This window comes from Semicossyphus pulcher, unplaced genomic scaffold, assembly GCF_022749685.1.
Source record: "Semicossyphus pulcher isolate SPU_LCO1_2020_fin unplaced genomic scaffold, fSemPul1.0.p SCAF_16, whole genome shotgun sequence".
Classification (NCBI taxonomy): Eukaryota; Metazoa; Chordata; class Actinopteri; order Labriformes; family Labridae; genus Semicossyphus; species Semicossyphus pulcher.
Genome location: NW_027211670.1, coordinates 19331502 through 19349502, shown reverse-complemented (window position 1 = coordinate 19349502; position 18001 = coordinate 19331502). Strand labels below are relative to the sequence as shown.

At 39.8% G+C, this 18001-nt stretch overlaps 3 protein-coding genes across 3 annotated transcripts; 1 reads left to right on the top strand and 2 right to left on the bottom strand.

Annotated features, from left to right (window-relative positions):
* Positions 1-1901: 1901 nt before the first annotated feature.
* pigf (phosphatidylinositol glycan anchor biosynthesis, class F) lies at positions 1902-5873 on the bottom strand. Its single transcript, XM_069664957.1, has 5 exons — positions 5518-5873; positions 4736-4827; positions 4343-4459; positions 4145-4253; positions 1902-2250 (listed from the first exon to the last, which is right to left on the bottom strand). The coding sequence occupies exons 1-5, from the start codon at positions 5743-5745 to the stop codon at positions 2137-2139; spliced, it is 660 nt and encodes a 219-aa protein (XP_069521058.1). The 5' UTR covers positions 5746-5873; the 3' UTR covers positions 1902-2136.
* A 970-nt stretch (positions 5874-6843) lies between these two features.
* cript (cysteine-rich PDZ-binding protein) lies at positions 6844-11971 on the top strand. The gene is made up of 5 exons (XM_069664875.1): positions 6844-6958; positions 7171-7236; positions 7788-7842; positions 7958-8061; positions 11534-11971. The coding sequence occupies exons 1-5, from the start codon at positions 6943-6945 to the stop codon at positions 11596-11598; spliced, it is 306 nt and encodes a 101-aa protein (XP_069520976.1). The 5' UTR covers positions 6844-6942; the 3' UTR covers positions 11599-11971.
* Positions 11972-14420: 2449 nt separating this feature from the next.
* On the bottom strand, positions 14421-17681 carry gch2 (GTP cyclohydrolase 2). Its single transcript, XM_069663906.1, has 6 exons — positions 17402-17681; positions 16740-16849; positions 16404-16459; positions 15824-15855; positions 15628-15712; positions 14421-14550 (listed from the first exon to the last, which is right to left on the bottom strand). The coding sequence occupies exons 1-6, from the start codon at positions 17679-17681 to the stop codon at positions 14421-14423; spliced, it is 693 nt and encodes a 230-aa protein (XP_069520007.1).
* Between the last annotated feature and the right edge of the window lie 320 nt (positions 17682-18001).

Genomic DNA, 18001 nt, shown 5'->3' with positions numbered 1-18001 from the left:
TTTTGTGGGCAATGTGTTACAAGGACTGTCCTTATGAGGCCGACAACAACGTGTTTGAAAGCAGTAACGAAGTCTGCAGCTGTAGGGAGCAAAATTACTTTGGTCTGGAGTATTATCCACGAACAGTTGGATATCCGTTCACGGCGTGAAAAACCTTTAAACCCAATGAGTGAAGTGGAGGCACTGTCCTTATGAGGCTGATGACAACGTGTTTGAAACCAGGTGTGCGCTACGGACGTAGGTGAGGACGGCGGAGGAGCAGCCCCGCCTACTCCCCGAACAAAGTATCCAGAGCTGTTTTAACAGAGAGTCGCGTCAATGTAGGTTCAATATGCTCCATGATCCGCCATTGCGATGTCACAACGCTCTCTCTATAGGGCTCTGAAAGTACCATCACTCAGTCAGTCAGTCAGTTACTCAGTCAGTCACACACAGATCCATGTGTACGGCTGACCCCGGCGGCCAGCCATAAATGATAAAGTGCCCTCTGGGTGTCCTTCCAGTGAATAAATGATACATGATGGAAAATTACTTGGCCTCCGCACACTCCTACGTGTGAGACAATGTGCCCTCATGGTGTGCGTCTATAGTTAAAAATGCCCACGTTGTTGTTTCGCATCACAACTTTCTGCACGCTGGTGCCCCATGGCATACAGTGCCCCTGCCACTCAAACAGCCTGAGTACGCCACTGTTTACAGGTATGATTGGGCCCCTGTGTGTAAAGCTGTATCCAGTTCTCCTTATACGTCCATGCTGTCATCTCATCACCTTTCCTTGTGTTGTTATAGCTGAGCCTGTGCATATGGTTTGGATATACAAGCTGTGCCTTCTATACGACAAGGCTGCCAAAAAGACTTCAGAAAAAGGGTACAGCTGTGCATCCTCCATCATAGTTTCTCTACCTTCTCGACCCTCCTCTCTCCTCTGAAGATGCCTATTAGGAATTGAGACACAAGATTGGGCATTGAGCTAATTTTTCAGGTCACAGGCAGGGAAATGGAGGAGGCATGAAAAAGAGGAATGAAAACTTCTCGACTGATGAACCCTCTCTCTTCAATGTTTCAATCAGGAGAGACGTCATGATGAGTGAACAATTATTTGTTTACAAGTTTTGAAAGATAGCAATGTCTTTGGCAATTAGACCCACACATGTCTTCATGTACTCAAAGTATTGAGGCCAAGAGCAGAATAGGAAACCCCCCGATGGAGTCTAGACACTGGTGGTGGTGGTGAAGAGAGGATGCAGGGTGAGCTGAGGAGATGGACTTGGACACTGATGAGATGGATTGGAGGTGATTGTCCACGGTCCACTCCAACACCTCAAGTCCAGTTCCAACCGAGTGTATTTTAGCTCCTTTGTCTGTTTGTATATTGCCCTCCTCCAGATGTTTCTAGAATTCCCCCAGTTTTCTTGTCCCTTGTGGCCTCCATGTTAGTTTGTCTGGTATCTTTGGGCTTCCTTGGGATGTGTCCAATCCAACCCAACGTCCTTTTCCCTTATTTGAATGTCTCTTTCCTTTGGATGTGTCTTTCCATGGATCTTTATTTGGGACTGTGTTTATTCAGGGTATCTTCAAGATGGTTCTTGACTTTGTTGGTGGAGGATTTTGTTGTTCTCCATGTGTCTGGACTGATTTTGGGGTTTGGTGCGTTGGCATAAATCCTTGGAGTTCCAGATGAGCCTTAGTCAAAGAAAAGCTGTTCCATCATTCCCAATAACACTTCCAAGTTACCTGAAAGTGTAAACATCTTCTAACTCTGCTCCTTCCCGTCAGATTTAGTCATTGCTTGTGTTGGTGATGGTCTTGTCTGTGTCGATCGGTAAGACTTGTATTAGTAGCTATGTTGCTACTCATAAACTCTGAATCTTTCCCAAATTCCCCCCAAAAACAGTGCAGACTGAGAAAGAAGTAATGTTTTATTCATGTCAAAAGTCTTCAGGAACATGTGCAGCCTTCTTGTGTACAAAATTATATTGCTCATAAAGTAAGTCTTATTAAAAAATCCTCTTTTCTACAGGTAGCAAACAGCGAGAGTTCCCAATAAATAATCAGAACAAAGTCAGAGGAAAACAGCGGGGTTACAGGAAATACCCTCGTGGTCACATTCACACGAACACACAGTATGTCTGTTTGTCACTTGCACTTGTATGTGAGATGTTTGCGATGATAGTGGATCCATGCAGGGGCAGCGACAAGCCCGGTCAGGAAGCCAATCATAGCACCCAGGCTGCAGGAGACAGGCCAAACCTACGAGAAGAAAGACGAGAGAGTCTGATCGTCTGTGGCCTCGAAGTGTCATAAAACAATGTGGCACTGACACATCAAGAAAAGACACCAGACTTTCATCTGGTTTTTCACTCAAAACATGTCTCCACTTGTTCAGTTGATATAAGAGGGGAAAAAACAAATTTAAATTTATTCTCCAAGTATCGCTGTCGTCCTCTAATTTCCATCTTCCTCCAGCCTTACACCTGAGAACTGCATGTGCAATTATAACTTCCTTAATTTACTTTTTTCATTGAAAGAAAATCAAACTAACTTAATGGTTACTGCCCTGAATTATAATTTCATACTTTGAAGGCTGTATGTACTACTGTTCACTTCTTCTTAATAGAGGACACTGAAGAGGAACACAGCTGAATGCCAAAGCAGAGGAAGTAAGATGATAGGTAAAACATTACATAAAAACACTCCTATCATTACGGAGAGTTGCACACCCGCTGGAGAAACTCAACATTTAGGACGTGCTTTAATCTTTCATTGTCAGATTGTTTTGCTTGATTACTTTTAAAGGCCCAATTTCCCAGTAATTCATAAGAAAAAAACTAAAAAGTCCACCTGACAAACATTTTGTTCCTGCTTTCCTCTCTTGTTAATTATCCCTCAACCCCTCCGATTTATCTTCAAAGTCCCATGAGGGGTCTCTACCGACTGGTTGAGAGTTATAAATGACCCGAAAATAGAGCAATCTGTACTCTCACAAACACCCGTGCCTGTACTGCTGATACATCGGCCTTGTGTAACAACAACTCATAGGAACAGATTTGTTTGCACGAGTCGCACAAGATTTTTTTGAATTTACAAATTTTCTCTTAATTTTAATGGGAAGCTAATATAGGAAAAAAATGAAATTTGGCTCTGTGCCTTTGGAGGACGCTATCCGCTTCTCCAATGGGCCCTGGAAAACCTCCACCAGACTACGTAAAACGGGTCATCTGGCGGAGGTCAGGGAGCTCGCTAAACTACACTTCCTCAATCTAGGACGCCCGCCTCCGATGTCATGTCTCGTTCAAAATCGTCAGGTTTGAAATGTAGACTGCAGACCCGAAGAATTTTTAGACGATCCACATGTATATTCTCGTCATATTTCTGATTCTGTACACTCTGAGCCGTTGCCTGCGGCGCAAAAGGTAGTATTTCACTCCAGCGTCTTTCGCTGGGCCATTCCTTTCAGAGGGAGGGGCGCAATGCACGCTTGTTGTAGGAATGTAGAACTTTCTCCACAGCTATGGCGCCAATTTCTAATATTATTGCTTCAATCGATTACAGAGAACACCAGCTTTGACTGACAGTGGCTTTTTCCAGGGGAGAACTGCTCCTTTAATGCAAGAAACAATATTTTGTTCATATCCAAATCATAATGGATTACCAATTTACAGAGAGAGTTTTGATTTTATGGTTCTCTTTGGCATATTTGGCACAGCAACTTCTACACTTGGGTAGTTGTGAGGTACATTTTCTCACTGCAGCAGCTGCCTCAACGTCCTTGTGCTGATAGCTGTCCAGTATTATCCTCTGTACCATCCGTCATATGTCAGCTGCTGTAGGCTATAATCTCTTGTCAAATATTTCTGTGTCATGTACCATTGACTAGCTCCATTTTCTAGCCATGGACCGCTGCTCTTTATGAAGTTTCTAGCATTAGACTTCATGTTAAATTATTCCCTCTTTGCCTCTCCTATGTCACAGTACAGCACTGAGCGGATAGAACGTGACTTAGCGTTTGGACAGAAGGTCAAATTAATAAAAAGCTTTACATCTAAAAAAATGCTACTTGGAGCAATTGTATAGATACACCTTAAAGAAAAATGGTTTAGGATACAAAAGAATATTTAAAAAAAGGCTAAGGCTAAATGCTGACCTGCCAAGGCCTGTCCCAGTCCAGAGGTATCGGAAAGGCTCCCACCCAGGCTCCTACCAGCGTGCAGGCCACTGTGATCTGTAGACAGGTGTCCCACACAGACATAGCTCTGTGGAGAGGGAGACGGAGCAGAGCAAGGACAGTTAGTGCAAATTAGAGACACATAAATGGAACATGAAATGCACGAGGAGGGGTTACCCATGTCGACTGAACACTCGTATCCAGGCCTGGACGTTGGGGCCGAGGACGCAGAGACACCTCAGTGTTGTTAGAGACGTCAGCAGCACAGCGAGGGAGAACGTCTCTAACGCAGATCTGTAACACAAAAGAGAAATTAGAGGCTCACAGATGCAATCAATAAAACATAAACAGAATAACTTCACAAGCAAATCTTTCCCGTTTTATTCTTTATTTATTCACTGCTTTTTAATCCAATTGGTTATTTGAAAGTGAGTTACTTAATGTTGTTATGATTAAGTTACTCTCTTCAACCAAACAAATCTTCCTTTACATCCCGCTTTTGTATTTTTTATCTATTCACCATTCTTCTATACATACAGGTACAGGACATGAGCATCAGCAGATACTCACTCAATCAGCGGAGCTCCATAGAGAACCACCACAGTGTGGAAGAACAGGCAGGACAGGAAGAAGTACAGACAGGAACGTAACAACCTGGACAGCTGCAGAGAAAATGAAATGAAATTTATTTTTAACTCTTTAACATTCTATTTATTTGTCTCTTTATGACTGCAGAAAGACACAATAGAAAAGTTTAAAATTAAGCTACATAAATCATAGAATAGTTCACAAAATAAAAGTTAGCAGAGTAATAGCCAAGGCCTTTAATTAATATATATTATTATTTATTTTGGGGCTGAACAAGTTGAAATGGTTGAATCAGAGTAAAGAGTAAAAGAAAAAAACGGTAAATATAAAAGAGTTAAGTATTTAAAAGCCATCATTGACTTCAAAACAATTAAAATACTAAACAATCTGACATGTAAGTGTATTTTCATAACCCTGTTGTTTAAAAGGTGCAATATACATAACCTTGCCTTGTCTTTGTCTTTTGACCCTTAATAGGGGGCCAGACCCATAGGTTAATCAATGGACTTAACTAACCAACAGCACTTTAAGTGGGTTAAAACCAGCTAAACCTAAATCAAGTACAACGACAAAATGCTATTAACTGGTTTATTAATCTTCATTTACGCTTTACTATATATATATATAATGCATATAATAAACTGTCATAGTTTTTTGCTGATAATATTTCTGCTAAATTGATTATTTAAACAGTTAAATAGCTTTTAGCCACAGCAAAGCTAACTTCTCCCTCTAACAGCTCCCACAGTCACATTTAATGGCACCTTGTATCCCAGCGTGTGCTTCTTGGTGGGCGGTGTGATGCCGAGCAGCCAGAAGACGGCGACACTGACCGCGGTAACCGCACCGGACGACGAGTAGATCCATAGCAGGTGAGTTCCGTACACCGAGAAACCAGGCACGAGCACCGCAGGTAGGACGGTGGCCATGAACACCGAGGCGGCGATGATGCAGTGAGTGGACGCCATGGCTCTGATTTCATGGTCCCACATTTTGAAGACGTTAACTAACTACAATATGAAACTGAGGCAAAATAAATAAAATCTAATAAAAGGCTGTTTTAATGCTAATTTAGCAGCATATGTACGGAGTAGGGTACATCCACTGATGTTTCTTGAGCCGTCTTCCGTAAACATGGAGTGACATTGACTTCCGCTTGGACTTCACAATAAAAGTCCACTGAATAAATTAGTAGCTTGCAAATACAAACTGATGGCTGATAGGTAGAATGAAACTATCCAAGACACAGTGGGTATTTGTACCAATATCTATAACAATATTGCGCACGAGTGTATTAAAATGAGTCTGTTTTATTATTATTATTATTATTATTATTATTATTATTATTATGTTATAGTTGCTACAGTTAAGCTACAGTTGTGATGGGTTTGATCATTTCCTCATTTTTTTCCTGGAAGATGTGAATGCTACTCTAATATTTATATGTAAATACAATGGCAAATGACTCATAATGTATTTCCCTTTTCCTAATACATAGAAAGCATAAAGATCTTATTATCCTGCAATATGTACCTTGTGCATACACTTAAAGAAACCTCCCTTACTATATTACTGACATTTTTCACTATTTTGCCCTCAATATTTTGCCAGTCCAATGCTCAAATTAGGTATGCCCAAATGTATAACTGCAGTTCACACGGTGGATAATATTTGGTTTTTATGTATTTAAAAAAATGTTCTCAGTAAAATCCAATTTTGTAGTCACCTGTGCAACTTAAGTTCGTGTAACTTCTGTCTGAATAAATTATTTGAAGGTGGTTTAAGTAAGGCTTTAACATCTCTTTTGTTCTGAAGGACTCTAAAATATCATATACTCTTCGCATGTGACGCCTACAAGAAAAACTGTCACCTTCAGCGGACTTATATTTTGAAGAATCTGCGGAGAAACAGGAAGCATTATGTTGTGATTATCTTTACGAACATTAAAGCCCTCCCCTAACCAATCACTCAAAGTCAGTGAATCTTTAACGGGACATTTTGTGACGGATGGTTGTATCAGCCAATCAAATGTGAGATTCGACCAATCAATCCATCGCAAGAACGAGAGAACGGGAAGTATCGACCGGAAGTTTACAAACATAGATGAGCAAGCTAAGTTTTAGCTAGCATTTTTGTTTTATTTTGATTAACCGTCGAAAAAGCTTCGGTCTAAGAAACCTAGAGGGAAGATGGTTTGTGAAAAATGTACGTATCAAACTGTTAAGATGTTTTCTAGCTGTAAATGTAACCTTTATTTGTAGTATTAGTGAAGAATGAAGATAATTCGATGGCTAACGTTATATGACTGCTAGCTAACTGTGCTGTTTTCATTGCTTACCTCACATAACACTGTATTTGTGTATTCGTTCAATACGTGTTTTATGTATCTTTTAAGTTTGTGTGAATTATTGTTCCAGGCGAGAAGAAGCTGGGTAAAGTCATCACACCTGACACCTGGAAGGACGGAGCACGGAATACTACAGGTAAACAACAGACAGTAATCTAGTGAAGTATTGTTTTGCTGGTATTCTCTTGTAAAATAACGTTAGCTTTTAATCAGTTAAAAGAAATGTCATAATCAAACAGATGATTTTTGATCAGAAGTTCATGTTACTGCAGGCGTACGTGTTTGTAGGCCTAATAACATACTAATTAGTGCTTAGTTTGTTAGAGGCTTGTAAACAAATCGTAAAGTATGTATAGTAAGTAGTTGGTATAAATGACATAAGATATTAAAATGTTTATCTCATAAATGTGTTAACAATTACTAAGGTAGTCAAAAGGGATATCAGCTTGAAGCTGGGTTAATGTCACCTGTGTGCTTGGACTGCCATTAATGTCTATTTTCGTCATTGATAATCAAAGTAGCATTTTTATGTTAAGTGGTAATATTTACTATACAATGCAGGAAAATACAAAAAAAAAGATGACTCAAATGTCTGGTTTGGTCTTTTTAAGATACTTAATAAACCTTTAATATAAAAAAAAAAGGAAGACAATATTTAATGCAGTTCCTTCTCTTTCTTTCACTTAGAGGGTGGTGGACGTAAGCTGAATGAAAACAAGATCCTGACTTCAAAGAAAGCCAGGTGAGTAGCTTTCTACAGCCAGACATTAAATCAAAGTGTTATTTGATGTGACACATCAAATGAAAACATATCAGTGCATTTAAATTTATGGATCTGTAATGTGTCTCCCTCTCAGGTTTGACCCCTACAGCAAGACAGGCTTTGCTACCTGCAGGATCTGCAAGAGCTCAGTTCATCAGTCTGGGTCACACTACTGTCAGGGCTGCGCATACAAGAAAGGTATGAACTCGTTCACATTAGACTTCATACTAAGCCAAAATACTGATGAGTTGTATGGTCCAGATTGTGTCTTCTGGCTGTCCTTTTCTTACTTCACATTAAAAAGTAAAAGTAATTCCATAACAAAACAAGGAGATCTGTGAATTATACAGAGTAACAGGGACACTGTTTCTGGAAATAGATATTTTCATTGAAGGTACAGTATCTGCATACATTTTTTTTTATTGAATGAACCAACCCTTTTCCATCAGAAAGCTATATTGGTAAAAAAAAAATGAATATAATAATACATAATCAACAGGTTCAGTAACATCCATAGATTTGTTTGAATGAGGTGTGGATGAACTTTGAAGCAGGCAGTTGCAGTCAGCAGCCAACAGCCATACCAGATAAAGGGGCAGTGGGTACAACATAAAAAGTATAAACAAGTGAAGGGCAGGATCATGTGCAGTACATGATGGCACTGTTCCAGACTGTTCAACAAACATGTCAATGACTTCAGTGAACTCCAACAAACTTCCTCCAAAATGCTATCTAGGAAGAGTCTTCTGGAGTTTTGAAAAACAGGTTATACAATGCTTACTCGCCACTGAAACATATGTTTGCTTCATTTTATGTTTTACTGCAGGGAGTTCAAACAAAACAAGCATAGATAGGTTTGGGTTTATTTTGCCATACTTTGAGACTTTAGTGTGTGAGAGTTTGGTGTCACATTTACCCTGCAAATTCACATTGTGATTAAGGACTATTTTTTGGATAAAATTAGATTCATAGAAAAACAAGGAGATCTGTGAATTATACAGAGTAACAGGGACACTGTTTCTGGAAATAGATACTGTTATTGAAGGTACAGTATCTGCATTGATTGATGTCACCAGAGGTTACTGAGTACATATGTTTTTTACACTTGAATGAATCAACCATTTAACACCAGAAATCTATATTGGTATAAGGCGTGCATAAATACAGCAGAACATATGCACACATAATCAACAGGTTTAATAACATCAATAGATTTGCTTGTATGACATGTTTGCACACTACATCTATTCTTCAGAATGAATGATGAAATCCAAATAAGCGGGCATTTTAAACGCATATCTGGATGAATGTTGAAGCAGACAGTTGCAGTCAGCAGCCAAAAGCTTGGCCAGATAAAGGTGCTGTCGAAGAAGAGCCTTTTGGAATAAAAAAAAAAGGCTTTTCAGTGATTAATTGCTTCTGAAACAACTGGGAGGTTTATTTGTTTTAGTGAACACATGTGGACTTTACTGTAAGCAGTTAAACAGAGAAGTTATATTACAGAGGCAGTAATATAATGACCTGATTTTTAAGCACCATCTCTAGGTCAGGCAGTTCAGCGACAGGACCCAGACGGAGTGATGCAGCCTCGTGTCGCCCTGAAGGGCATTAATGAAATGAATGACCCCAGCACCTGATTTAGGGTTTCTGTCCTGTTACTGTCGAAGTCTGTTGACATTTTTGTTTCCATTAACCAGTATTTAAACATTGCCATAGTCCGTACTGTGTTCCATGTAGTGTTTACCTTATGTCTGTCTTTTTCAATTTTGTCGATTTGTCTGCCGTACAGTTTTTCGAGGGCTTTACCCTCTCTGTGCTGTTTTCCTTTATTCTCCTTTCCTTCTCCCTTCTTTCCTTTTGGGTCACAGTGAACCGGCTGAGGTGAAATGTACCACAGTTCTTTCTGCAGATTGATATGATAGTCGAGTCTTGGGTCCAAATGTTCCCCACAGCCTGTTCTTCATTGCAGTGGTCTGCTATAGAAATAACAGAAAACACAATAGCGTTATTGACTTATCAGAATTATTTAACAAAGGTATTTAATATTAACAAAAAAAGGTAGATAACATTTGGTAAATATGTAGTATAATAAGTTAAAGAGTGAAATTGTTTTGAGTGATATCTACTGATTAGAAATGTTCTTCAAAGTTACCTAAGTTAAGAAAGTTTGACCTCTGGCCTAACCCTTAATTATATCTTTTAAATAGGAAAATAACTTTACTTACATAAGGCCTTTATAGTCTTTCACACACACTATGCGCTTAACATGTCAGCATTCACTCATTCACACTCGCATTCATACACTAATAAACTGCCATGCAAGGCAACATCATCAATGCAACATTACAGGAAAGATATTTGTTGTACCTGGCGGTTCAGTGGTCTTAGAAGTTGCTCTTGATGGGGGGGGAAGAGAGGCGAAGGCAGCGTTTAAGGTAACGCCAGAGCATCAATCCAGCATAGTGACTCGCAGTCAGACTGGTTCACAGTAATGTGTGTCTGTGATCTCGCAGCTCTCCCCTGCCTGAAATGTGGGATTTGGAGGCGTTATCAGTTAGCAGAGAGGCGTTCGGGCCATAAAATACTGGGCATCTTTTCAACTCCACGTGGGTCACAGGAGCCGGTTTTGTGGCTCACTGGTCATGTGGAGATGAGATAAAAGATGCAAACTGGGTCATCAGTTCCTCTGTTAAATATATAAGCTGCCCATCAATACTTTGTGAAATATTCAAGGTTGTATTCGCCATATTCCAATGCAAACATAAGTTTGTATTAATGGATCACATGACTACCAGTGTGTGAAAGGGGTCACTTTAAGTAGGAGAGTGACCGATTGTACAGTTCCCAGCTGCTCTAAGACTTATAACGTCTTTTAACTAGGTGGTTTTCTGGCCTGCAACTTGAAAGCAAAACATCAATTAATGAGTTTTTTGAGATTTGTTTTATTGAAAGATACTCAGTTTACATGACAATTGCGAAGTATATGATATGCAAGTTTCAATCTGTGCATGGGGAAACTAATTTAATAGAAAGGAAAAGGTGAAAAACACATGTGTACGGATAAATGCAAATGTGTGTGTTTACTTATGAACAAAGTAATCTTAAATATTTCTACTTAAAGCTGCTGTGAGGAACTTTTGGTTTGTGTTGACTTTGGCGCCCCCTGTGGACAAAGCCGTACCTCTTATCTCTCTGCTGATTTTGTCCTGTTCATACTTAAGTGGTGGCTTTTAACAAAAAATCTCATCCTGCTTTCTTTAACAGTCATATGTATCACTCACTTAAAATTTTTGCCCTGGAAAATCTAAACAAAGGCAGCGTGCAGTTAATCGCTTCGTCGGACACCTACCCCTCCGCCAGCAGTTTCAGGCATTAAAAACAACTACATATAAATAATCAATCTTGTCGCTGATGGTCTGGTTTGCTTTTGTAGCTCATATAGAGTCATCAGAATTAATTTCAGTCTGTTTCATAACCAGTGAAAAACTCCTCATAGGAGCTTTAAGTAGAAGTGCATAAGTTCATTAAAAAAACAATTGCTGCCTGCAAAGGTACAAAAAAACAAGAAAAGAAGCCTGCAAACACACACAACAACCAGTAAAACACCTGACATGACATTGCTGCTGTACTGATTTGTTTTTTTCTTCCCCCTCTCTCTCTGCCTCTCCAGGAATCTGTGCAATGTGTGGAAGGAAGGTTTTGGACACCAAGAACTACAAGCAGACATCAGTGTAGCAGCTTGACAATCAGAGAGCAGTTCTACGAGCGATTAACAGATGTGAGGATGAGGCAGATGTATGATTTTCTTGTAACATTTTCGCTATTATTTCCAATATGTTCTTAACTGGTATCTCCCACCTATATGAAAGAGAGACTGTTGGAGGCAGCTGTGCCCTCTTATTACACAATATCATAAAATGCTACTGAAATAATACAGTGGCCATAAACAATGAAGCACCAGTTATCACCTCTTCCTCATGTTAAGCCCTCTAGATTTTTTGTATATTTTAATTGTAATACTTTGACTTCTATTCTTTACTTTTAAAAACTGTGTGTAATATACCATGTTGCGTTTTTTGAGTGAATTAAAGCATTCAATATGACGACATTTGACTGCTTTATTTTTGACGTCTGCCTGCAGCTATCAAGGGTACGTTATTATTCTCTTACGCACAGCATGCTCACATTTGTCCTGTATGCGGGTAATAATTGGTTTACCCTTACATAATCATATTTAGAAACTGCTTGCTGCCCCTCCATTGCTGTCAGAGACAGAGGTTATAGGTCACAGGTTGTCTGATGACGACTTGATATTTAAAGGCCTTGCTTTGCCTCGGGCCTTCAACCACGCGTGCACACTTGCTCTTGTGTTTCAGTATTGATTTATGCTGTTATTCCACGGCAGAAAAACAGGCACCGTCTCTTGCTCATACAGGTCATTTACAGTCGGTAATGTTTGAAAGTAGTGAATGAGCCAGAGTCAGTTTGTAAAAAAAAACTACCAAGGAAATGTCTAAAAAGTAAACTTAGGTGACACGAGACTACATAACTGGTTTATGTAAGTCTAGCTTGTTATATCACTGCCCTTTTGCTCCCCTTATTCTGTAATGTGGTTCAATTAGGGACATCACTTTAATGTCCCCGTTTGTACCTGTTATACAACCAACATAGGGCCTAAATGCCCAGGTTGTGTGGATGAAGTCCGACACTGCCACAAAACCTTGTTGAGGATCAACCTTACTCTATACACATAATGTACCCTATAATAAACCTATTTATCTGGAAATAAGAAATCAATTTACTTTGCTATTTTGTGCTATGCAGATTTAGTCTGTACACTAACTTTTAATTTGTAGCATTGTCTGACGGCTTAATAAATTGTTCGGAAACCGAAACTAAAACAATTTCTATGAAATTTTGCAAAGATATTGCATTTCATGATCAAGACGAAACCACACACTTTCCCTCCAGCAGCACAAGCAGGTCAAAGACTGGACTTTTCTGTAAAATATCTCAGTGGGTAATTGCTCAGTGGGTAGAGCAGGCACCCCATGTACAGAGAAAACAGTCCTCGACGCAGCAGGTGCATGCTCGACTCCCGTCCTCGGCCCCTTGCTGCAAGTCACCCCCCACTCTCTTCTCCCCAAAGTTCCTGTCTATCTCCAGCTTTCCTATCAATAATGGCAAAAAAGGCCAAACAACACGTTTATTTAATTTAGGAGGGACAATCATGTAAATTTGCTAGATTTAGCCAAACAAGCAAAGTTTTTTATTCAGTCCATGGCTGGTTAAAAACATAAAAAGAAAACGTGCAATAGCACGTAAACATTTCAAAGTATGTAAGCTCAAAAGCATAAACTCAACTTCAACATATGGAAATACATAAGTACTAACACAGCACATAGGCCCATGCACAGTCTAGTAACTTTGAGGGGTTGATGGATGTGAAGTTCCTTAGTTCTTTAGGTAATGTGAGTTTTTTTTAGTGATATTGACCTATGTGGCTGGCTAATGCTCAGCCCTTATGTTTTAGTATCTATATAAAGTAAATAACCATCATCAACATACATTTTTCAAGTTACATTAGGTAGCCACATTTCAGGCAGATCATAAATACAAATATCAGAGGACCCAAAGTTGAACCTTGAGGTACACCAACAACCAATATTACGATTAGCAACCATTTGGGAGGTTTTTCGGTCTATGTGAACATGTTGCTTTCTGTCTGTTTAATATGTTTTTATTCTTTTAACTACAGATGTGGACAAATCAAACTCTGATAACTTGATTAGAACCTCAAGATTATCCACATCGAGTCAAGAAACAGAAACACAGTAAATAACTGTAACAAAGCAAACAAAATAGCCTGAAACAAAGCTTTATTACAGTCTTACTGAAATAGACAAAGTGAGGTTGACAACTTTTATAGTGTTTGCATATTTTTTATTAGGCAAATAATCCAATGTATACATGTTACAGTGGTCATTGATCAAAACAAAAACTATTCAGTACTTTATTTATTCATTTCACTCTTTGGACTAAAGATAAAATCATTTTTTTTATCTTAAAAATGTAATAATTTACAAAGACATTATAAATGTATATATAAAGGACACATAGCTTGTTAAATTATTAAAATCATTTTAGTCTATATGCTAACTACTAAAGCTAGTAAGAGCACCAGTTAAATTCCCATCAAAAGTATTGTCAAGTTGCAATATTGCACTCAGTTCAGTTCATACTTTATAACAACAATATTGCTATGTAAGACTACTAAAGGCACCAAGAATGCAGATCATATTTCCTATTATGTTCACAGTGATTTGAAATGATGGAGTTCTGAAGCAGAACTAAAATCTACGAGGCTTCAGTGTATTGAGGTGAGCTTCAGAGTTGGCTTGGACCCTGCATCAAACAGTAGCTCTGTTTTGACATAGCTCTGCTATTGGTTTGTGTGTTTTCTTAAATTAAAATCAGATGCGGATCCTCTGTTACTCTAGAGCTTTCTGTGTGCTACAGTGTACAGAGGCTCGGGAGTGAATGGTGTATGACATCAGTTAGGGGGTCTGTGAAAGGGTCAGGAACTCCTCCCGGGTTTTGGGGTCCTCTAGGTAAATTCCTAACATGGTGCTTGTCACTGTGCGGCTGTTCATCTTCTGGACACCACGCATGACCATACACATGTGCCTGCCAACACAAAAAACACACACATTGTTCAGAGTTTGCAGCTGCAGCATTTGACATGCTTTGAGGAATTGACCTGTAGTGTTTAAAGGGGAACTCGAAACATCTGCGCCATTACATAGTTAACTTTTACCACATTTGACTAGAAACCCAGTGGACCTATACTCCAGTTAACAAAAGTTATTTATTAGTTAACATTTTATGTTGATTTTATGGTCTCAAATGCTACTTTCAAGTCACCAGGAATTCTGTCAACAACTTGCTAACCAAGCTAGTCCAAGCTAGTTAGCTGATAGCTTGAAGTTGGCTAACCAATCGCTCCCCCCAAACTTAACTGGTCAAAATATGTTAACTTCTGACCCAAAAACAAAACAAAAAACAAGATGGCAGCCAAAATGACAATCTTAAGGCTTCAAAGTGTAGCCCACTAATGATTAAACACGGTTAAAAAGTAGCAAATGTGTAGGAGAGTCTTAGGCGTATGTTTGCTAACTTTGGCTAACTAGCACTAGCTACTAAGCCAGAAGCTACAGATCGCACTAGCCCAGGTTAGATTGTTGAAGAGTTTGAATCAAATTGAGCTTAAAGTAATGTATTGTCTATAAATGTAACATTTATTTGTAAAAGGAAGATTGTGTCTACTTTTTTTAAAAGCTACATGCCAATAACTTTTAAAGCATAGATGTAATTCCCTCTTTTCCTTGCATCTTAGTTTCACATCAGGCTAGTGATTTCTAGCCGACGCACGGGGATGAAAATGGCAATTTAAATGTTTTCACTGGTGAAAGACAAGAGCTGGTTCTTTTGTTAATCAACCTACACACACAGCACAGATTAGTTATTTTCAACTAGATGATGAATCCGAAAGACACAATTAAAAACCTAAAGAACTGGCCTATACTTTTTTTGGTTCTGTTATTTTTCTGGGAGCAACACTTCAGGTTGCGGTATTAGGTCAGTATGATTTCCTGACATGTACCCATATTCTCACTTTTTGAAAACATGACCATTTTAAAGTTTTCCTGCGCAGCTTTAGATGATTCGGATGAGGATGATGAAGATGTGTGTGTGTGAACTTACGCTGCTTCAATAACCACAGCTACGCCCTTTGGCTGTAGAGCCTCTGATATTCCTATGGCGATCTGCTTGGTCAGACGCTCTTGAACTAAAGAAGTAGAACAAAATGACATTTTATAAACCAGATTTCATTTAAATTATTGGTTTAACTACAAGAAAAGTAAATCTTGATATATTCACAATTTATTCTGTTGCTTACCTTGAAGCCTCCTACTGAAGATCTCTACAATCCTGCAGAATCACAAGTAAAGCGGAGAGGACTGATTACAGCACAGACGTAACAATGATTAATCTTTTGATAAATAGAGACTGGCATCAGTCCTTGTACCCTGGCCTTCACTCTGTCTGTCCAGTGGTATGGACCCTTCATCTGTGAATCATTCACCCTACACAATTCTCTGAATCTGTAGCGCAAGATTCAACCACAAAAACTCTGTGACTCCGTTACTGTTTATCTGGGATTGTATGTTCAGAGATGGCTTGATATTTTAAGGGAAGGAAGAGAAGGGACGGACGGGAGGGGCTGTGATAATAAGCGCTGATTCCCACAGGTCTGAAGGGATTTTCTCATGGCTCGAGAGCGGATAGAGTTTAGATTTGTGTCTGATGAGAGGGGCTAGATGTCGGCCTCTGGGCTTAGACTTAAGCCTCCAGGTCAATGCACTGAGATAACAGAAGAACGCAGCCACCCGGCAGTAACGCCAGAAACATACAGCCACAGTGACAGTAGCAGGGTATGTGTGTGTGTGTGTGAGAGAGAGAGATGGGTTCTATTTTACCTTGCAAGCTTGCTCAGTCCCACCACTTTCTTGTTGGGAATATACCCGATGTGAACCTGGAGAGAGGTCACAGACAATGTGATCAGAGGTCACGCAATCAAAGCAAAGAATAGTAAACATTAGCAATTCAATTCTGTACTTAGAATGCCTAGAAACACACACACACATTAGCTAGCTAGCAGAGACACTGCACAGGGGCTACAGTCGTCAGTTGTTTCTATTTGAGGTCGATTTAATATTTGTTTTGAATCCAGAAAACCTCCACGTGCATTTACTTAATATCCCTTTGGGTTGACACACACACACAAAGAAACACACATACACACGCAGACTTACCTTTCCAAAAAAGGGCACCAGGTGATGCTCACACAGAGAAAACATGTCAATGTCCTTCACAATCACCATCTCATCATGGTCCTCATCGAATATGGCGTTGTTTAAGATATCTGAGAGGCACAAACAGATGCACTTTAAGTCATCTTCTTGGATAATGTTAGAAAATAGTTCAAAATGTCTGTCACAAACACACCTTGAAACCTCTTGTCTTGTCCTAACAAAGCTCATACATATTATATTTAGTACAATCATGGAAGACATACATAATGAGCATTTTAGAACCTGGAGCAAGTAAACTTTTTGGTGTTTTTTTTCCTGCAGAAATACAATCAAAATTGTTCTTTTGTATCCGGTAGCTGCTGCATACAACAGATTTGGGAATCTAATTATAGCATTGCAAAAAACAATGATACCTGACTGCAAATTTTTGGGGAAGTTACCCCTGATCATCAAAAGGAACTTTAGTTAATTGCAATGCATTGTAAATGTCTGCAGCACGATGTAAAAGAAGTTAACCCAATACTTGTCTGATACATAACATCTAAGAGCAAGTTATATTGCAGTCTGTGGTTTCTGTAATTCAGTGCATTAGAGAAATAGACCACACCACACACCATAACACTAAATCATCTCAGCCCACAGAAGGGAACCTGTCTCCTCACCCTCAATGGTCTCGTGGTAGCCCTTGGTGAGGAACTGCATGGCCTTCGCTGCGCGCAGCGGCGTGCGCAGCAGCCCCTGCCGGTCCGTGTCCTCCCCGAGGTCCCGCAGGATGCTGGTGTAGGCGGCCTCCAGCGTGGGTAAGCGGGACTTGTCCTCGGCCTCTTTGCGGGACGTCTCGTGCTTGCAGAGCACGGCGGACTTCTTGCTGTCCATGATGAGGTCGCTGAAGCCCTTGTTGCGGTTGAACTCCTCCACGGTGCCGCTGCAGAGGCCGTTCATGTCGGAGCGTTTGTTGAACCTGGAAGAGGAGAGGAAGAGCTGAGTCCTGAAGTTGAGATAACCGGCAGGTTTGGTGGGCTGCTCTTGTGCCCGGCGCGTTTATAAAGCCTGAACCCGCTACCGCGTGCGCATCAGTTTCCCATTTGTCAAGGGGCTGCCTACGTCAAGCATTTAGTTTCGTCAGCTGGGTTAAATGTCATCAAGGACCACCTCCCCCCCCTGCCTTCACATCAAGTGGCCGATCATGCATCTGAATTTTCCGCATCACCGTTTAGATTAGACAGCATCACAAAAATGCAAACGATGGGCTTCATAGATAA